We start from the raw sequence: 20,428 nt of genomic DNA, 5'->3' as shown, positions 1-20,428 counted from the left end.
GGAATGTGTTTGAGTATTTCCCTTCTAAAAAGAAACATCTGGCAGCTTGTCTTCCCCCGCATCTGGGGTGTCTGAATCTCGGGAGGGTGGTTTTTATGACCTCTCTCTTACGGAAGCGACCCCAGCTCCACTAACACAGGCTCTTGGAAGCCTGGCGGACTCAACTCCTTCATACCAGCTAGCAGCGAGAGTTTTTTAATCCTGTTTTTGCCCAAGGAGAGCAGTTTGGCTCACCCACGTGCAGACAGCAAAAAGAAGGCTTTCCTGCTCCGTTCAGAATTCTGATTTGACTTTGTTTTATGCCTAAAAGTTTGCTCTGGTAAGGCATTTTTGGTGTTCCAGTGTAGAGTTGGTCGGTTTTTAGTGTATCCACAGAGTTAAACAGCCATCGCCATAATTAAATAAATTTTAGGTCATTCCATCACCCCGAAAAGAAACCCCGACCCCGTCAGCAGTCACTCATCACCCCCTCCCCCAGCCCCTGGCAACCAAGAATCCACTTTCTGTCTCCATGGATCTGCCTGTTCTGGACGATTCATATAAATAGAATCACACACTGTGTGACCATCTAAGACCTCTTTCCATTTGTTTGTCTTTACTTTCTTCCAATGATGTTTTGTAGTTTTCATTTGTTAAATTTATTCCCACGTATTATTCTCTTTGGTGCTATCGTAAATGGAATTGTTTCCTCAACTTTGTTTTTGGATTATTCGTTGCTAGCGCATAGATTCACGCAACTGATTTTTGTGTATTGATCCCGTTCCCTGCAACTTGACAAGGGTTTCTTCTGATGAGTTGGACCTTAGCACAAAAGCAAGGCTGCCTCCGGTAGCCCCGAATGCTGTCATCCCTGTGCTGCCCCAGGGACAGACCTTCATGCTGATCCTTCCTGTCAAGCACATCAGACCGTCCCCCCTCCCCACCCCTTAGGAGATAGGCCAAGTCCACAGCATGCACAGATTAAGAGATTTGTATGGACCAGTGGCCCAGCTGAAATCGGGCTTTGAGCCGTCGCTCTGCTTCCTTCCCCTTCCTTCTCCTGGGCCTTCCAGTGTTCTCAGGAAGCGACGAGGTGAAGTTCTCCAGACACATCTGGAAAGAGAGCGAGCCTGCTGTCTGCCACCTTTGATCTTTCACCACAGAAAACGTGTCTCATTTCCCAGACATCTGCTGGTGGTGCAGAGGGTTCTCCCGATTACACAGGCGTTCTCTGACAAGACAGAGAGACGGGTCTAAGAAAGGGAGACCGGTCCTAGAGACCCTGATTGGGTGACTCCCTGACATTCTCCAGGGCCTGTGAGCCCAGCACAGCTCCTGGCAAGCTGCCGGGTGAGGTGGCCCAGGCATGGACCAGCTGTGCACGCACTGTCACTTTTGTCTCGCACCTTCAACAGCCCCCGGTCTTTCATTGGCAGCACGCGACCTGGAGTCAGCACTCCTGCGACCCCCTGCCTCCTCCTTGTCCAAGCTGCTGCCTTATGACCTTGGTGGTTGGACTGGGCTTCTGCGTTTCTGTTTTAGTTTGGAAACATTTCCCGGGTTCTCCAGGCTCATGGCCACTGAAGCCCAGACCACGGTCTTCCCCTGCCCTTGACCGTCTCAGCTTCGCTGCCATCCCCAACCCCTAAGCAGTCCTGCTTTTTACCTTTTGTCTTGTGCTTGTAGAGGAAAAGAGCAGTGGGTTCCGGTTGAAGCCACCAACACTGATCCACGGCCAGGCACCCAGCGCAGGTAGGTGCCCGCCTTTGAGGACAGTAGAGGGCCTTTCTCACACCCTTCCCACCTGTGTGCAGCCTCTGTGTGCGTGGCTGCCTGAGGCAGCCCAGCTGGTGTGCTCCAGGCCCAGCCCGCGCTCCACGTCTCCTCAGTTCCCTGGTGCATGAGCATCGACAAGTCACTCTAAAGAGCCCATCAGATCAGGAGAGATTCTCCCACCTGGCAGCCCTCTGCCACCCTGAGGGGGGTGGGTGGTGAGGGAGTGGACTTGGCTCGGTGTGGGACGTTGAGGCTCTGTGCCCCGCGTTTGCTCTGTCGGTTCAGGCTGTGTCTCCAGAGCGTCCCAGCCCCAGCGTGCCACAGAGTCACCCCAATCAGCGGAGTGGCCACGAGCCAGTGGCCTGCTGCTGGGGAACAGGGCCTGGCAGTGGTGCGGAATTGGAAGCATTCTCTTGTGGCTCCTGCCCAATTTGTGTTTGGCAGAAGGCTTTTCTCAGTGTGGCATTTTGAAAAGCAGGTGCAAGGGTATTTTTATGTGAGCCTGAGCAGAGTCCTAAACCCTGGGGGCCTGTCTGCGGCTCTCCGCTCTACTTCACCGTCTCTGCTTGGCCCTTTAGCCCAGCACTTGAGGACAGCTGTCCCGTGCTTCCCCCGTAACATTACTGTACTCACCGGATTAATTTCTGTAAAGCCCCCTGAGAGCCGTTGCAGGGGTGTGCATTTCTGCCCATGAAGACCGAGGGCCCCGGGCAAGCCATCCTCTGTTCTCAGGTCTGCCGAGCCAGAAACCCAAGGAGCAACAGCGGAGTGTGCTTCGCCCGGCAGTGTTGCAGGCCCCGCAGCCAAAGGCACTGTCACAGACCGGTAAGAAACGGACTGGCGCACAGGCTCCGGTGGGGTGTAGAGCGTTCCTGAGATGGGCCGGGGGCAACTGTGTCTCCAGCGAGGGGACTTCAGCCATACGTGCTGAATGTGCTCCGGAACAGAGAGAGTGCTGGGGAAACGATCCTTTAAATCCTCGGTGAGCTCAGGGAAGACAGAGAGAGATGCCGTCTCCCTGCAGCACTGGGCCACGGTGACAGCCGGTTAAGACGCGCTTTGTGCACGCACTGGCTTCTACAAGCTGGCCTGCTCCCAGGCGTCTGAGATTCAGCCCAGCATGTTTGCAGGCAGAACTCAGCCCCGTGTGTTTGAGAAACTCGTGTCATTTTGGTCACGTGCCAGCCGGAAGACCTAACTCGTCAGCCACGTTCCCACCATCTCCACACGGTGGTGGTTTGCAGTTAACCCTTAATTTATAAATACTAATGAGCTTTTCTTGTCTCCCTCTTGGTCTTTCCCTGTAATTTAAAAATTCCTCTGGGGCGCCTGGGTGGCGCAGTCGGTTAAGCGTCCGACTTCAGCCAGGTCACGATCTCGCGGTCCGTGAGTTCGAGCCCCGCGTCAGGCTCTGGGCTGATGGCTCGGAGCCTGGAGCCTGTTTCCGATTCTGTGTCTCCCTTTCTCTCTCTGCCCCTCCCCCGTTCATGCTCTGTCTCTCTCTGTCCCAAAAATAAATAAAAAACGTTGAAAAAAAAAATTTAAAAAAAAAAAAAAATTCCTCATCAGAAGGGAAATAGTTAATATTTCTGAAGAGTTTCAGTGGGAAGGCTTTTGTACATGATGCTGAAGAATCAGCCAGATTTAAAGCTGTGCGTGTCACATGATCTCAACTATTTCAAGGGCAAAGATGCAGGGAACAAAGATGTTTCTTTTTAATTTTTCTTTTTTAACGTTTATTTATTTTTGAGACAGAGAGAGAGCGTGAACGGGGGAGGGTCAGAGAGGGAGACAGAATCCGAAACAGGCTCCAGGCTCTGAGCTGTCATCACAGAGCCCGACACGGGGCTCGAACTCACGAACTGTGAGATGATGACCTGAGCCGAAGTCAGATGCTTAACCAACTGAGCCACCCAGGCGCCCCAACAAAGATGTTTCAAGTAAAACTTATTTTATAAAACTCCTAATTGTTCCTTCAACATGTATTTTTTTTTTTTCCATAATTAGCAGTGTTGTTTCTAAGTATGCTGAAAATTCATACGGTTCTTTGTGAAATAAGCTGTAAGATATTCTCATTCCCGTGAGGCTTTAGTTCTGGGTTTGTTTTTCTGTAAGCATTTGTGATTTTCAGTGGTGACGCCAGATCCTGTTCTTTACAAAGGAGAAGTGACCCTGTTGGTCTAGATGGTGACGGGGGCGCAAGAGGCCGTGCCACACTCCCGTGACCCCGCGCTGTCCTTCTCCCCCACAGTCCCCAGCAGCGGCACCAACGGGCTCAGCATCCCGGCAGACTGCACGGGGGCCACGACGGCCACATCGCCTGACACCCCCGCGCGGAGAAGTCCGTCTGATGAGGCGCGAGCGCCTGAGGTGCGTCTGTGCTGGGCGGGGAGCTTCGCCGAGCGTGTGGGCGGTTCCCTGCCCCGAGCAGAGCCAGGGCTGGCCCGCGTGGAGGCTTCTGGATTAGTTCGGCAGCGTGTGCACACAGCAGCCACCAACGCCAGTGGTTGCCAGAATGCCGATGATGGTCCGCGCGCAGTTCCAGAGTCCCGCCTGCCCAGGCTGAGTGCCGCCCAGCCGCGGGTGGCGGGCGGGCCTCTGAGGAGTCCCTGAGGCCAGAGGAACGGCCGTCACCGATGGAGCCTCGTGCCGTTGTACATGAAGAGATGTCTCCCCTCCCTGTTTCCACAGCTGAGCAACCTAGAGATTCGATACACGGCCCCGTGCTAACTGGAGAAATGTGCCTGGGGAGGCAGCTCAGACACCTTTCTTTCTTTTTTGCAACGGAGCCCGGGGTTCTGGGATCGGGCAGGCCGAGGGCGTGTGTGCCCAGTAGCGTCGCACAGCAGCTGCACGATGAGGGTCCGGGACGAAGAGCTTGCACCTGCGGCCGGCAGGGGCGGCCTTGCGGCCGGGCTGCAGCAGCGCCCGGCCCGCCACACGCTCAGCCGCCCCGCGCGTGCACGCCCGTGTCCACGGCAGAGCTGCCGCCCAGGCCTCTACACCCGCCGCCTCCCCCACGCCCCGTCCGGGTAGATGTTGGAGCCCAAGCGGTGAAAAGCGTCATCTGCGATTCAGTGTTAGAACGTCCCTCGGCCCCCCGCCTTCCCGCCGCGCTTTGCAGGGTTAACATTAGGAACCGTCGCTGCCACCTGCCGCCACTTGGAAAGCGGGGGCCGGGGCAGCAGCCCAGTAAGTCTCCTGCAAGTCTGCTGCAAGCCCGGGGGACACTGAGGCGGCCCGGACGCCCAGGGACCCCGCCAAAGAAGACAGCAAGCACGTGAGGCATGAGAGGGCCTGTTTTGCTCATCGGGGCTAACCTGTCGCCTCTTCTCGGTTGTCTTGTTTGTGCCTCTAGGACAAAGACCCCCAGAAGAATGAGCCTAGCGGTACCGGGGAGGACTGTGAGAAAGCAGAGCGGGCTGTACAGCAGGCGTTTGTGTTCGGACAGAACCTGAGGGACAGAGTCAAGGTGTGTGAGTGCTTGTGCTCGGGTCGGTCCGCCTGGCTCCTCTTTCCCGTCAGAACGGTGAGGAGGTGGACACCGTGCGTCGCGGGCTATTCCTGTGGCTCTCGGCGTGTCCAGCAGCTTCCTGCTTTACACGCCTTCCACACCGCACCCTCCACGGCGGACCCCTTGTTCTCCTGGGAGCAGCGGACAGGGAGGCAGCCGAGCCTGCCCGTCCCTGAGAACCGACGCTTTCGAGGCAAAGGAGGCCGCGTGATTGGTCCTTTCCACATTGCCAGAGAGGCTGCTGTCGCCTGCCTCGAGGGCTTCTCTGGGCACAAAGCAGCACTTAGACCACCCGCTTCACTTCGTTCTGAGTTGCTGGAGGCCGGTCCTGGGGCGTTGAGCGGCATCCCTGGTCCCTGCCCTCTAGGCGCCAGGCATATACCCCTCCCCCGAGTATGGCAACCAAAAGTGTCCCCCAGTAGTGTCGAGTGTTCCCTGTGGGATTAAGTCACCCCTAACTGAGAAGCATTACCTTATGTTTTTAAGGGAGGGCAGACGGAAAGGTAACTGTTTTCTCTCCCATAGGAGGCAACGGCATCTGTCTCCTCCTGGCTGCCCCGGGGCCTGTTGGTCTAGGGGATTTTGAGTCGGGGGGAGAGCATCTGGCAGTGGCAGGGGACTGGGCTCTGGACCCCGTGTGCTGACGCTCTGGGAGACCAGACTGGGTGGCAGTGCCTGTCCAGCCACAGGGACAGAGTGTCCTTCTGGGCCATTTCCAGCAGCTCATCGGCAGGAGCTCCTTTAGAAGCCTGAGAGACCACATCAGTGGCTATGTCTGGGGACGTTTGTGGTTGTCACGACTAGGGCATAGGTATTACTGCCATCCAGTGGGTGGAGGCGAGGGATGCTGCCCAGCCCCCCACAGGGTCCAGGGCAGCTTCCCCACAGAGGGGTCCCGCCCCGACGTCGGGGACGGTGACAAGGAGAAGCCCTGAAATAAGGAAACCCAAGTCTCTCGGGTGCATAGAGAACTTCGGGTTCTGCCTCCCGCTTTCTGCTTTGGTGCTCACTGCCCAGGAGAAACCCCGATGCCCAGAGGTGAAGAGTAGTGTTGCTGTTGCATGGCTTTATCCAAAATAATGAGTCCCTGGAGGCTGCTCACTCCAGGGAGAAGGAAGCAGGAGAAGGAAGGGCCTGGAGATCCCCTGTGCTGGGGGCAGTGGTCTGGCCTGGGCTGTCAGGTTGAGTCTGTTCCTAGGGTTTAGGGGGACGGCTGCTTGAAATTGGGGCGGGGCTTTCTCTTCTGGAGGCCCGGGGCTCCTGCGATCCGTGGTCTCAGTTAAAATGCCAGCTTCTCGGTGGGGGTGACTTCTGGACACCCCTGAGTCTCTGCTTTCCCGGTCATAGAATGAGGCTGAGAATACCCATCTCTCAGGGGTCCCAGGAGGGTCCCATTCAATGAGCTGTTTAACACAGCTGGCACAGCACTTAGATTAGAGGAGCCCTCAAGAAACGATGCTTTTATTACATTTATAATACACCCCTGAAGGTATCAGATTTGTAAGTCTACTGTGGTCGCGTTACAGAAGCATTGTTGAAAATGCCAACAAGATGCCAGCTTGAGGGTTTGGTTTTTTAACAAAAAAGAAAAAGCTCTCTCATGCCTATGGACTGTGTTTTATATCTTCACCGTTAAAAGCAGAAATGGAGACATTGATTACAGCCCCACTCCTGGTATGTCCACACACACACACACACACACACACACACACACACACACACACATGCCCTCACGCCTGTGCACGATAGGATTTGTGTCCTGGAAATGTACCATGTGGCCTAAGGGTTGTGCAGACAGGCTGAGCTGTAGAGGCCAGAGCAGGCAGGTCTCCGACTTGTAACTGTGCCTCTCTGTTTCCCAGTTAATACACGAGAACACTGAAGTGGCTGACAAGGAGAATGCCGGACATCCCAGTTCAGAAATGCCGACTGCGACCAACTATTTCCTTCAGTATATCAGCTCCAGGTGTGTGTCTCGGGCCTGTGCCCAGCTGCCAGAGGGGCCTGTGGTCCTCCATCGCCCGTAACTGGGGACCCAGACAGGAGACAGCACCGGGGGCAGGAAGGAGCGGGGAGGCGGATTTTACCAGAATCCTAGACACACACCCCCAGCTTCTCCCTTTATTCCCGCTCTGGGCATGGCTCTGCAGGGGCCAGGGTGCTGTGCTTTGACAGACACACAAGGCAGGATCCAAGTTTTGCCTGGCCCTCAGAGGGACCTCTGTCACCCGGATCTCATGCCCAGAGCAGAACCCAGTAGGCCAGTGTCTGCTTTGCCTATTACCCACCAGGTTCCAGCCTGTGGGGACCCTTCCACCGGATCTGAGCTCGCCGCTGGTTAACATTGCTGGTAGCAGTGCTCACTAATGGCCTGGGGGCCCCACGGGTGTTTCCGAAGGAAAGCGTGTCCCTGCCTGGGAGACAGGCCAGCAGAGCAAATAGAACATGGGCTCGGATGTTGGAGAGGCCTGGCATGAATGGTGGTGACGTCGCACTTGGCTGCCTGGACCCTGATTAACAAAGTGCATCAGATGTTTTTAAAAATTTTTTTTTAATCTTTATTTATTTTTGAGAGAGGGGGGACAGAGTGGGAGATGGGAAGGAACAAAGTGCATCACGTATGGTTTCTTAAATTTTTTAATCTTTATTTTTGAGAGCGAGAGAGAGGGACAGAGTGGGAGGGTGGGGAGGGACAGAGAAGGAGGGAGACATGAATCCGAGGCAGGCTCCAGGCTCCGAGCCGTCAGCACAGAGCCCGATGCGGGGGTCAAGCTCATGAACCACAGGTTCGTGACCTGAGCCGAAGTCAGGCACTTAACGGACTGAGCCACACAGGCGCCCCAGCATCAGATATTTTTTTAAAGACCCATTTTTTGGGCACTGCAGCATTTCCCAAATTGGGATGCACTTACAACTGGGACATCGTAAACTGGATGAAATGTGATGGTGAGGGCAGCTCCGAGGTCATCCCGTGTCACCTGCCAGCAGCCCAGGGGTGGGAGGTGTCGCCTCCTTTGTGCAGGCCAGGGGACGGGGCTCACAGAGCTGCAGTGACTCATGGGGGCGGCTGCTGCCAGGGACGGGCGAGTTCCTTCCGGGAAGTGGGTGGCTCCTGGTCTGACCTCTGTGGTCAGCCTCTCGGAGGCGGTGTCCTCATGCACCCCGAGGGTGACGCCCACCTCCAGGGGTCAGGGAAGGTGGCCGTGGGGCGAAGGTGCCCACACGAAGTGGATAGTTGGAAATGGGAGCGGAGCTGCAGGAGGGTGTTTACCGTCTGGTACAGCCCAGCCTGGAAGCTTGTGAGCCCTACGTGCTGGGCCCGTCCCCCGCAGGGAAGGCTTTCTCACCCATTCCTGCCGTGCCTGTGCGTGTGCGGCCCGCGCCAGTGCCCACCTGCCTGCCCCGCTCCCGTTGGCTGCCCCACACCCACGGCTTGTCTTCTCTTCAGTTTAGACAACTCGACCAACAGTGCCGACACCGCCAGCAACAAATTCGTGTTTGGCCAGAACATGAGCGAGCGCGTGCTGGTGAGTAGCCCTGCGGGGACCGTTCCTCCTGGGGCACCAGGCAAGGGACGCGTGAGCGCGGCTGCCACCTCGTCTTCCTGTGAAATGAGGATGTGTTCGGTCGCAGGAGAAAGGCCCAGCTCAGGCTTGGAGGGCGGTGCACCAGCAGGCTCCTCAGGACCCTGTGTTGGAGCTTCCTGCCTTTCCTCCCTGCCGGCCAGCTCAGCCTTGTCCTAAGACAGGCTTCCCCTCAAGTCAGGGGCCATGCTTCTTCCTGGCCGAAGCCGGCTACGGTGACCACCATCGGACCAGAGTCCTTAGCCACGTGCTTTTGGAGCCACCTCTGGAGCCGAGGGAGTTCAGCTCCCCTCCCAGACCATGAGGCTGCAGCATGGAGGAGGGGGTCTGGTGAGGTGGCCTTGGGCCCCTGCAGTGGGTGCCTTCAGGCTGCCTCCCCGTCCCAGAAAGCCTGGCCGGCTTGAGATGGGGTTCCAGAATAGTTTACCTGCTTCCTTATTTTTGTTCCCTTTCCTTTCCCACTGCATCCATCATGAGCATGTTTAGGGAGCTGTCTTGTCCCATCTCGTCACTTCCGCCTTTGCCTGTGTCCCCGTTACGTTAAGGAGCCTCCTGCTGCTTTTCTCGAGCATCACTACTGTCCTTTTTCTGTTATAGTGAAATAGTCCAAGCCAAGAGCTGCCTCCTACAGAGATGAGCAGCTTGAGCCAAGGTGACTGTCACCTGGTGGTACACACCTCCCTGACACATCAGGGGAGGCCTCACTTGGGAACCAGAGTGCACGGTTCGCCTACAGCATACAGGGGGACAGGGCATGCTGCCTGTATCGTGAGGGTACTTTCACCCAGTGATGCTCAAGGATCGTTGTGTGGAGATGGGGCCCCAGGTTGGAACCCACCCCCTGGGGAGGGGGTTGTCTAGTCTCGTCTGCCGGGTCTGGGTGGATCCCCAAAACTGTGAAGGAGAAGCCGTCTGCAGAGCAAAGCCCTCTGCCTGGCAAGAAAAGTGCCGAGAGCCGCCATCCCGGCAGAGAGGTTTCCTGATCCGCAGCGGCTGGCCCCCAGGAGCACCCAGACACGCGCCCCGACCCGTATGCTTTTGTGTGCCCTGCAGAGCCCCCCCAAGTTAAATGAAGTCAGTTCAGATGCCAACAGAGAAAACGCAGCTGCTGAATCCGGGTCCGAGTCCTCGTCCCAGGAGGCCACCCCCGAGAAAGGTAGGCTGCAGCCCTGCGGCCTCGTGGGAAGGGTACCGAGGGACAGGGCACCGTCCATCCAAGCCCCTGCCCGGGAGGGACGGGGGCCCCAGCTCGCTGCAGCGGCGGTAGCCTCACGTGAACTGACCGCTGGGACAGAGTCTAAAGCACGGCATGGTGCTGGTTTTCAGCGAGCAGAGAGGGGACACGTTCGTCCTGAAACCACAAGGTTATGGCCCTGCGTGGTGCCTCTGGGGGAGAGGGTCGTAGAGGTGGTTGTCCCCTTCTTTCTCCTTGCCCTGGGGTGGGGGGCAGAGGGAGTCTCCAGTGCTGTGTGGGAAGAGCCTCACCGTCCTGTCCTGTGCTGGGGAACCGGCAACGGGAGGTCTGCAGCCGTGCTGGCAGCTGGCTCCTAGGTGGTCGCCCTGCAGGCTCGCAGGGCCAGACCGCCCTGTCTCAGAGGTCCGCTCCGGATCTGGAGCCGGGCGGGACCTTTTGTTTTGTTTTGTCTCCTGTGAGGTACACACGCACGCACACGTACCCCCCCCCCACCCCCAGCAAATAAATAGTCAATGTCGTTTAGCCAATAACATTTCAGAGTCCCTGGCCGAGTCGGCAGCCGCCTACACCAAGGCAACAGCCCGGAAGTGTTTGCTGGAAAAAGTGGAAGTCATCACCGGGGAGGAAGCGGAGAGCAACGTGTTACAGGTGCGGCGGGCCTGGTGGGGGTGTCTGGCTCCTCTGGGCCTCCTGGCCCTTAGGTGGTAGCGTGAGGGGCTGTCAGTAGCCCCCCGCTTCTCGGTGCATCTGACAGGCTGGACAGAGGGACCGGTGCCCTACCCTTTAGGACCTTGTTGGCAGAGCTTCTGAGAGCTTAGCGAGTGCTAAGGGACTTGTAGTCTTGCTTTGGTTTTGAGTAGAAGGATCGGTTTTGAGACATTCTCAATGATTCGGGGCGTTACAGAGACTCTTGTAACAAACACCCGGAATGAACAGCTGGGAACATTTTGTCACACTGGCGCCCCATGTTGTCTTACTAGGGAACGGAGACCACAGATGCAACCCAGCCTGTCCCCACCTCTCCCCTGTCCCCGTCTTCCTCCGCGTCCCGAGGCAACACGGCCACTTTAGTGGGCCTCATGCCTTTCGTTCTTGCGCACACATATGTGTGTGTGTCTATGACCTGCGTCTGTAGGGCATCAGAGTTTTTAATGTGGGGTTTAGAATTTTTTTTAATGTTTTTTTTTTTAATTTTTTAATTATTTTTGAGAGAGGGTGCGAGCAGCAGAGAGGCAAAGAGAGACAGGGAGACACAGACTCTGAAGCAGGCTCCAGGCTCTCAGCTGGCAGCACAGAGCCCGACGCGGGGCTCGAACTCACGAACTGCAAGGTCATGACCTGAGCTGAAGTCGGACGCTTAACCGACTGAGCCACCGGGCGCCGGTGTAGGGCTTTTAGAACTACTGCTGTTTCTGCCCACTCAGCATTGTTTTGAAGTCTACCCGTATAAAGAGAGCAACTTGATAAAGTTCTGCACACTTCATGTGGAGGGCCAGGCATGGTCTCTGTGGTATATTCCGTTTTTATACACCTATAGCAGCTTTATTGAGATAGAACACATGTACTATGAAATTCACCCTTCTGAAGCATACAATTCAGTGGTTTTAGTATATTCACATAGTTGTGCAACTGCCACCACTATCAAAATAGAACATTTTTGCCCCCAAAAAACAAACTTCATATCGGTTAGCAGTCAGCCCTCCCACGCCCTCCCCAGCCCCGGCCCCCACGAGCCCCCTTCCTGTCGGTGGATGGGCCTGTTCTGGACGTTTCACACACGTGGACTCACACCCCGCGTGGCCTCTCATGGCTGCTTCCCTCCCTGAGCGTCGTGTGTTCGGGGTCCGTCCCCCGGGGCGGTAGGTGTGGGCGCCTCGCTCCTCGTGGCCGAGGGACGTGCCCGTGCCTGGTGGACATTTAGGTGGTTTCTGCTTTTTAGCTGTTACGAACCGTGCTGCCGTGAACGTGTATCAGGCTCACGTGTGAAGATACGTGTCGTTTCTCTAAAACCCCGGGCCGTGCGGTACCTCCACCTTTGACATTTTGCACAACCGTTTTCTGCAGCCGCCACGCCGGTTTTCATCCCACCAGCCGCGTGCAAGGCTTCCGGTTTCTCCACACCCTCCCCAGTGCCTGCTGCCACCCTCCTAGCAGGGGCGAAGTGGTACCCCATTGTGGTTTTTAGCTTTATTTTTATTCACTGAGAGAAAGAGCATGAGCAGCAGAAGGGGCAGAGAGAGAATCCCAGGCGGGTTCCACGCTGTCAGCACAGAGCCCAACGTGGGGCTCCCATCTCACAAACCGTGACATCCTGAGCTGACAGAATCAAGAGTCGGACGCTTAACCGACTGAGCCACCCAGGTGCCCCGACCTTAGTGATTTTTTTTAATGTTTCTCTGAAAATGTAGACTTCATCTTCGCTGGAGAACAGGAAAAAAAAGAAAAACTGGCCAAGGGCTACGTGACCCGCTCCCCCGCCCCCAGGCCATAGTTTGCTGACCTCTGCCTGCTAGTTCACTCGGTAGATTGGAGGCTCTGGGGAGTTTGTCCACACCGCTGTCCACCCCCGCCGGGGCCCTGCTCACCCAGAGGGCTGCCCTGTGTTCCAGATCCAGTGTAAGCTGTTTGTCTTTGACAAGGCCTCACAGTCGTGGGTGGAAAGAGGCCGGGGGCTGCTCAGACTCAACGACATGGCGTCAACTGACGATGGGACACTACAGTCCCGACTAGGTGAGCCATGGAGGGGGCCTGGGGTGGTGCAGTGGTCCCCACGCCCAGAAGGGCAAGATCCCACGGCGGATCCCCACGGGAGAGCCCCTGGCACCCACACCCCGTGGCCTGCAGGCCCAGGCCTGATCCCAAGGCTCTCGCAGCCAGCTCTCCCGCGACTCTCCTCTTTGTGGGTGTGAAAGTAGACAAGAGTACGTAGCAACTTTCGAACTTGTTTTTAATAGTAAAAGTGCCGGTTGCTTTATGGGGCAAAAAGGAAAAGGAAATCAAACGGTAACTTCAGTCACCCCGTACGGCTGTTGATCATCACAGACCTTCCTTCTCCCAGCCCGTCCCAAGCGCTCCACCTGGCCTCGGAGGTGGGCCCATTGGGCGCAGAGGGCTCGGGGAGTGGACTTGGGGGAGTCTGGTCACTAGGAGCCCAGGACCCCACCCTGCAGCCTCCCTGAGCTGGCCCGAGCTGCTCCGTCTGGTGGGGAGGGGTGGGCTGACAGGAAGACGAGCCGTCGCCATGTCCGCAGGGTCAGGGCACATGCGGGGAGGGTGGGCTCTGGTAGAGCCGGCAGGCGGACAGCGGCCTTGGGCCCGCTGCAGGTAGAATGGGGTGGTTCTTCCAGAGGAGGAAGGTCTGTAGCCTCTTTTTTCTTCACCATGTGTCACCCTCTGTCTTTGTCTCCCTCCTGGTGGAAGCTCTGAGCCGCAGTTGGCCTCGGTCTTTTTTCTCAGAAAGCCACAGGGTCGGGGCTGGGGCTGCCCTGAGAATGGGGCCGGTCAGGGGTCCCCTAAAAAAGCGCCCGTGCCCAGCCCGCGGTTGTCCCTATTGGGCCCCACCTCCCCCTAATCCCCCCCTTCCCCAAGGGAGCCATCGTCCTGGCGCCTGCGGCCTCTTAGCCCACCCGTGGCCATGGGGGAGCTAGGGAGTCCAGGGCTGGCCTGGCGCGTGGGGGGCTACGGCTCAGCGGGCCTCGAGGGGATTGTGGGGTTTCACCCCTGGGATGTTTTCGTTCCGGGTTGTGTCTGCTCTCCTCGCCGGCTGTGGGGTGGGGGTCAGGGGCCGGGGCTGAGTGGCCTTGCTGGTTGCAGTGATGCGGACGCAGGGCAGCCTGCGGCTGATCCTCAACACCAAGCTGTGGGCCCAGATGCAGATTGACAAGGCCAGCGAAAAGAGCATACGCATCACAGCCATGGACACCGAGGACCAGGGCGTGAAGGTTTTCCTGATCTCAGTGAGTAGCCCTGGGGACGGGGTGGGGTGCTGCTGACCTCTTGGGGAGAGGAGCTGCCAGACGGCGCCCTGGACGAGGGCCGTGCCCTCCTGCGCCCCCACAGAAGGGAGGCTCCCGGGCGCACCCAGTCGGCACACCGCAGGGCCGCACTAAGCGCCGCCCCTCTGTGGGGCGCCCTGTGGCCCAGGAGGCCGATAGGGTGGCCTGCAGGCCAGCCAGTGTCCAGAAGGAGCGGGTCGGGACAGATGGGTGGAAGAACGACCAGAGCAGCCCCGCAGCATGAGCACCAGCGCCGTGCAGCCGCAAGCGGTGCGAGCCCCTGGGGAGGACGGGCCCCGGGGCAGCAGAGGCTTCCGTCCGCTGTCCCTGAGTTTGTCCTCCCCGGACACAGCCTGGGGATGTGGTGGCAGCCAGCCCAACCCAGAGGCCTTACAACCCACCGCTTCCCTCCGCCTCTCCCAGGCCAGTTCCAAGGACACGGGCCAGCTGTATGCAGCCCTGCACCACCGCATCCTGGCCCTGCGCAGCCGCGTGGAGCAGGAGCAGGAAGCCAAGATGCCTGCCCCCGAACCCGGGGCAGCCCCATCCAACGAGGACGACAGTGACGAGGACGTCCTGGCTCCATCAGGGGCCACCGGAGGCGGTGAGCTGGTGGTCCCCGCCCTGGAGTTTGTGGGGGGGCCTGGCCAAGGGGAATGGGGCTCCGTCCAGGGTGGGGACCTGACGGTGAGGCCGCTGCTTCCCAACAGGTCCTGGCGATGAAGGGGACGGGCAGACGGCCGGGAGCACATAGCGCCGGGAGCCGGCTGCCCACGAGCCTGCTGCTTTGTCCGTCTGTCCGCCCGCCCGCCCCGCCCCGCCCCGCCGGCAGTGTTGAGGCGTGGGGCTCGGGAACCACACTCCCCGCTGGGTTGGCCACAGTTCGGATCCGCATGTCCCGTTCAGAAGCAGACTCGGGAACTGCCTGAATGTGGTTTGGGACACGAGACCTCATCATATTGATGAGCAAAACGAAAAAGAACATTTCTTCCCTCCCCTCCTTTGAATCGAAATGGCACATTAAGACTTGTCACGGCTTCTCACTGGGACTGGGACACCTTGTTTCTTCACCCCTCCCTCCTCGTGTCCCCGGCCTCTGTCGCCGCCGCCCACCCAGGCAGGTCTGTCCACACGAGTATAAACACTGGGCCTGCTGGACGCTTTGTTAACCACCATCTTTGTCTCCAGTTTCCCACCTTCTGATTTGGGGCTTATGTTTTTAGATCTTTTTTTCCCCGAAGCTTTGTGTTTGGTTTCTTAGGTTAAGACTCTCCTGTGCATCAATTGGGCGCAGCTCCATCCTGGGCCACATCCTCCTCCTCCCTGTGCTCCTGGCCTCTGTGCTGGGGTGGGGGGCAGGCCCCCGCTTGTTCCCTACCCAGGGGTGCTTCAGGCCCAGTGCTGACGTGTTGAGGGGTTGGGCCCCAGACCTGGAGAGAGCTTACCTAGAAAAGGGTCGCTGGACCCTGGGAGGGTCCCCATGCACCTTCCTGCCTGTCCCCATCACGTCGGTCACCCACCATCTGGCACCCAGGCGCAGAACTGCTTCCTGCCGCTGGCCATTCCTTGCCCAGCCCTGGACCTCACCGCCCCCAAGACCATCCAGGGCTGGGGTCCTCTGTGAGAGGCAGAGGGGGACCTTGGCAGGGCCTTCGAGGAGGGGGCAGGGGACTGGTTCCCGGCAACCGGCCATCCCCCACGGGAGCAGGCGCTATGCCCACCCCCCACCCTGGAGCGTGGCCAAGAGCCAGCCGGGCATCATGCACCTGGGAAGGCCTGTGAAGATGGTCCTGTGCACCGGGCCCCAAGGGATTTCAGAGGAAACTGCCCAGCCCTGCCCTCAGAGGGTGAGAAGGCCTCATCTGTGCAGCTACACCACCCACACCTCGGGTCGGTCGTGTGCAGCCTGAGCCTGAGCCATGGGAAGACACCAAAGGCCCTCCCAGCAGATCCGGTCACACTTCTCTGCTTTAAGCCTTAGCCAACTAGTGACAAGTAAAACCAGATAATGCCCATGTGTTTTGGAACATTTATGTAAGATTGTCATATGAAATGTATTTGGGAACTACATTAAAACTTTTAACTAAAAACCTGGCCTCCTGCATGCCCCAGGGGCCTCAGGAAGCCAGACAGCCTGGCCAAGAACAGCCTCCGGCTCCCGGGCCAGCCTGGCCCCTGCGCCCCACTGCACGTCCGGGCAGGTCACCACGCTTGGCTGCCTTCCAAGACCGGCCGCCTCCGTGCTGAGCTTTGCTTTGTCCCCGGCGGTCTGGCTTCCCTGGGTGGGGGCAGGGTGGGGGGGCACGCGTAGGGGCAGGGCGTTGCTGGCAGGGCCGAGGATTCACTGAGCAGAGACGGGAGGAAGCAGGGTGGGGGGCATCTGCAGTGGCTTTGTGAGGCCTGAGGTCAGCACAGCAGGGACAGGGATTCTGAGCCAGTGACCCAACCTTGGAACCTTTGTCCTCCTTCCACCTGATGGCCAAGCTGGGTCCTCTGAGACCCGGTCCGGCCGGTCCCACAGCCTCAATCTTCCACATTCCTCTGTAGCCCCCCCCCACCCTGGGCGCTGTGCAGCTAGAAGCCCAGGTGAGCGGGGCCGGGGCCCGGGGGCCAGGGTGGGGGTCCTACACTACGATGGTGCTGGCTGGGTAAGCGTGTACTGCTCACAGCTGCCAGGCGCTGGTCATCATGGCCACAAACTCCTCATCTGTGTCCACGGAGGCGCTCACGCCGCTGTAGTAGTCCTGGAATTCAGCCAGAGTGACCTGGGGGCGGACGGGCTGTAAGTGGAGACCACACACCGGGGCGGAGGGGGCAGGGGTATCCGGGGGCACCCACCTGCCCGTCCTTCTCAGAGGAGTCGAAGTTGTCCAGGAAGCGGCGGAGGACCTCCTCCTCGGTCCACTCCCCATTTCGCACCTTGGGGTGGGTGCGGCCACTGTAGACCCCCCGGAGGTCGTCCACGGTCACCACGCCGTCCCCACTGCGGTCCAGCTTGGCAAACGCAGCTGCGATGACCGCCTCCCGGGCCTGGGACATGGGGGGCTGGGGAGGAGAAGGCAGTAACTGGGGGGCCCCTCCACCCACCAGGGCTCTCGGACATCCGGTGTCCGCACTGTCCCGGGCAGGCCCGCCCTCCGGACCGCGGGGCCCAGGGCCTCACCCGCAGTGCCCTCAGGAACTCCTCCAGGTCCAGCGTCCCACTGCCGTCACGGTCCCAGCGCCTGCATACACCCTCCGCCTCGGCTGCGTCCAGCACCAGCCCCAGCTCAGCCAGGCCCCGCTGGAGTTCCCCCGAGTCCAGGGATCGGCTCTCGTCCCGATCCAGGCGGCGGAAAAACCTGAGGGGCGGGGGGACGGAGTTAGAAGGTAGTCTCTGGAGCCGGGGGTCGAGAAGGTTCAGGGGACAGCTCACCTAGCCAGGCCCTGGATGCCCAAGGCCCCTCGGGACAGACACTGTGCCCGGAGCTTCTCCACAGTGGCGTCCACAGCATCCATGCTGGGTCAGGGCTGTCTGGGGAGCTGGGTTGGGGAGAGCTGGAGGAAGGGCTCCCACTCTGCCGGCCAGGCTGTGGTCAGGTGCCGCAAGCCTGCCCTGGCCCGCTACCTGCTCACCTGCCCCGCGTCTGTTCTGGAAGCCAGACAGCCACTCCTCTGGCTCCTGCCCACTTTGCCCAGCGCTGGCAACGCGTCCTGCCCAGCAGGACTGTTGCTAAGGGATGGTGGCTCAGGAGACTGGGAGGGGCCCCGGCTGTAACTCTCACTGTGCCGGTGCCTCGTAGCCCTAGGCACACCCCGTGGAGCGGAGTGGCCGGGCCAAGAGAGACAGGGCAGTGCTCTCGCGGGCACCACTGCCCAGCCTCTGTTCTGCTCACTCCCAGCCTTGCAGTGCCCAGGTCTGGGATAAAGCCAGACCCAGGTGGGGAGTCGGGGGTCACCCTTCCTGGCTATAAGAGAAAGGTCCCTATTCCTGGCTATAAGAAGGAGGGGTGGGCCACAGCCCCACAAGGACCAGGGTCCTGGATGGAGAGGGGCAAGGTCATGGCCGAGGAGGCTCAAGACCCAATTCCTGTGTGACCTGGAACAGGTTCCCTGCCCTCTCTGGGCTTTACCGGCCCCCTGCCCCTTTTCACAGGGCAGCAGCAGCCAAGGCTGCTGAGGGATCCAGGTTCAAAGGGGTTTGAGGTGGCCCAGGCCCACGTCCACGTTTTCAGATCAATGTGCCTGAGCCAGGATACAGCAGCCTTACGATGTTTCAACATTGTCAGACAGAGAAGTTCCTGGTAGTTTTTTAGAGGCCAGTTGTGGTGTTTTTGTCGATGTGGGTCTTTTGGTGGTCGGTTTTCAGTGCTCAAACGTCACCCGGTGGTCTTGCTCATAATAAGCTGGGGGAGCCAGGGGACTACGGCACCAAGCGACAAAGTGCCTCTGCCCCCCCCCCCCCCCCCCGATGCCTGAGAAGAACCAAGGCCACCAAGGTCGCGGAAGGCCTTCGATCGAGACTTTGGACACCTTTGCCAACTGAGAGCATTTCAAACCCACAGATGGGGCCGAAAATGACTTTGGATTTCCCAGGACCTAAAACGTGGGCCCCGTTTGGGGACCCATCAGCTGCAGACACCCAGAGAGGTCATCAGAGGCTTTTCGAAGCCTGGACTCAGACACAGAACAACGGTGGTATCAGAAACCAATCCACAGAGAGCACGCGGCCCAGCACCACGGTTCGGGCCACAGCTGATGCAACGCTGTCAATTGTATGTGAAACTACAGCAAAAATTCTGGTGCCCTCCCGCGGCCCGTAATTGTTCGAGTAGGCAGAGAACTGCTGCGTTGTGTTTTCCACGCGGGTTACAAAAATCACATTTTTTTCCCATAGAAAAATGTCAAATATGAACCACAGCCATTGTGACTCTGTTTTGGCACCGCCTCATCTTGAAGAGAATCAGAATCTCAACAATAACCCCCCGGGACGTGGAAGTGTTCCAGGTCCTCCCGACCCCGAGGCCCACACTGAGCCTCACTTTCCACACCTGTAAAATGGGGCGAGCCTGTGCCGCAAAGATTAGACACCAGCCCCCGTGGCTGTAACCTGTGTCTCCCCGCCAGGCAGGACCCCACCCTGACCCCGGAACGGCACCCGGGCCGCCCCTCCAGTCCCCACCCAGGAAGGAGGAAGGAGGAAGGACCAAGGCCAAGAAATCATTCAGTTTATTCTTGAGCTCAGACAGGCCTCGGCCTGCCTTTCCCTCATACGAGCAGCCCCCCCTTAGTCATCCTTAGAAAATGGGGCCATTGTTCCTACACTGAGGGGTCACTGTGAGACACCAGGCGGGCAGGCAGCACCATCCTGGGGGCTGGGGAGGGACACTGACCTTTCCAGGCCAAAACAGGCCCTGCCCCTTGGCAGTTCTTGGTGTGAAATTCCCTGAGTAAGGAGGCGGGCAAATGGCTACGTGGTACCGGGCTGGGCGCTTCATTCGGCTGGGCAGAGAAAGGCACAGGATTCCCTGGTTTGATTTAAAAACAAAAACAGGCACCCTGGATGTCTCTGGCCAAGAAGGGGCAGCAGGGAAATGAGATTTAAAAAAAAAAAAAAAAAAAAAAAAGATTCTCTAGAAAATATAAAAAGGAGCCAGCTGCTTGCTACAAAACCTAAACTGACCAGGGGGCTCATCAGATGTGCTGGGGTTCGCTAACTCCCTTCAGGGCCCACAAACCCGTCCTGTTCCTACGGAGGTCCCAGGAACCTCCTCCTGGTGATAACAGGAACCCTGCCCTCGAGTAGCTGACACTCTGGTGACAAGAAGTTCCATAGAGATAACAGAATGATGGGAATCACTTCGGATAAGGCAATCAGGGAAGACCCCTCTGAGGAGGTGACTTCTGAGCAAAGATCTGAGGGACAAGGAACTGGTCCTTGTGACATCTGGGGGAAGAATGTTCTAGGCAGAGGGAAGAGCCAGTGGGAAGTCCCTCAGGAAGGACTGTATCAAGAAAAGGTTGAGGGATGCCTGAGTTTTCCGGGGCAGCACAGCCTAGCTGCCAACATCTCACAATGTCTCACACGTACGCTCTGCCTTCTGGGCTAAAGGTTGACAGAAGGACAGAGTTAGGGGGAGAGAAAAATCTAGCATTAAAAATTTGTCTTCCGGGGCGCCTGGGTGGCGCAGTCGGTTAAGCGTCCGACTTCAGCCAGGTCACGATCTCGCGGTCCGTGAGTTCGAGCCCCGCGTCAGGCTCTGGGCTGATGGCTCGGAGCCTGGAGCCTGTTTCCGATTCTGTGTCTCCCTCTCTCTCTGCCCCTCCCCCGTTCATGCTCTGTCTCTCTCTGTCCCAAAAATAAATAAAAAACGTTGAAAAAAAAAAATTAAAAAAAAAAAAAAAA

The 20,428-nt window shown here is 58.3% G+C and overlaps 2 protein-coding genes across 7 annotated transcripts in view; one reads left to right on the top strand and one right to left on the bottom strand.

Moving 5' to 3' along the window:
* The window catches only part of RANBP3 (RAN binding protein 3), a 55,123-nt gene extending 39,907 nt beyond the window's left edge, over positions 1-15,216 (top strand). For 4 of the 6 annotated variants that reach the window (XM_060629963.3, XM_060629956.2, XM_060629959.2 and 1 more), the window contains 12 exons: positions 1,666-1,731; positions 2,488-2,580; positions 4,007-4,125; positions 5,114-5,227; positions 7,132-7,235; positions 8,718-8,796; positions 9,907-10,009; positions 10,572-10,696; positions 12,658-12,778; positions 13,862-14,004; positions 14,467-14,647; positions 14,754-15,216. In XM_060629963.3, coding sequence (XP_060485946.2) covers positions 1,666-1,731; positions 2,488-2,580; positions 4,007-4,125; positions 5,114-5,227; positions 7,132-7,235; positions 8,718-8,796; positions 9,907-10,009; positions 10,572-10,696; positions 12,658-12,778; positions 13,862-14,004; positions 14,467-14,647; positions 14,754-14,797 — 1,292 coding nt within the window. In that variant the 3' untranslated portion in view covers positions 14,798-15,216. The remainder of the gene's footprint in view (positions 1-1,665; positions 1,732-2,487; positions 2,581-4,006; positions 4,126-5,113; positions 5,228-7,131; positions 7,236-8,717; positions 8,797-9,906; positions 10,010-10,571; positions 10,697-12,657; positions 12,779-13,861; positions 14,005-14,466; positions 14,648-14,753) is intronic. The other 2 variants (XM_060629957.3, XM_060629961.3) reach the window with 1 other exon arrangement.
* Positions 15,217-16,058: 842 nt separating this feature from the next.
* CAPS (calcyphosine) lies at positions 16,059-17,572 on the bottom strand. Its single transcript, XM_060629965.2, has 4 exons — positions 17,459-17,572; positions 17,207-17,384; positions 16,882-17,088; positions 16,059-16,808 (listed from the first exon to the last, which is right to left on the bottom strand). The coding sequence occupies exons 1-4, from the start codon at positions 17,539-17,541 to the stop codon at positions 16,707-16,709; spliced, it is 570 nt and encodes a 189-aa protein (XP_060485948.1). The 5' UTR covers positions 17,542-17,572; the 3' UTR covers positions 16,059-16,706.
* Positions 17,573-20,428: the final 2,856 nt, after the last annotated feature.

Source organism: Panthera onca, chromosome A2, assembly GCF_046562875.1.
Source record: "Panthera onca isolate mPanOnc1 chromosome A2, mPanOnc1 haplotype 2, whole genome shotgun sequence".
Taxonomy (NCBI): domain Eukaryota; kingdom Metazoa; phylum Chordata; class Mammalia; order Carnivora; family Felidae; genus Panthera; species Panthera onca.
The sequence above is the reverse complement of the archived record's forward strand: the minus strand, read 5'-3'. Positions and strand labels throughout refer to the sequence as shown.

Bases quoted from the DNA above. Each gene is read 5' to 3' on its own strand.
- CAPS (XM_060629965.2), bottom strand. From the start codon at position 17,541: ATGGATGCTGTGGACGCCACTGTGGAGAAGCTCCGGGCACAGTGTCTG. The intron at 17,385-17,458 runs GTGAGCTGTCCC...CCCGCCCCTCAG, and splicing joins GGCATCCAGGGCCTGGCTAG to GTTTTTCCGCCGCCTGGATC. The intron at 16,809-16,881 runs GTGGGTGCCCCC...GTCCGCCCCCAG, and splicing joins CCTCTGAGAAGGACGGGCAG to GTCACTCTGGCTGAATTCCA.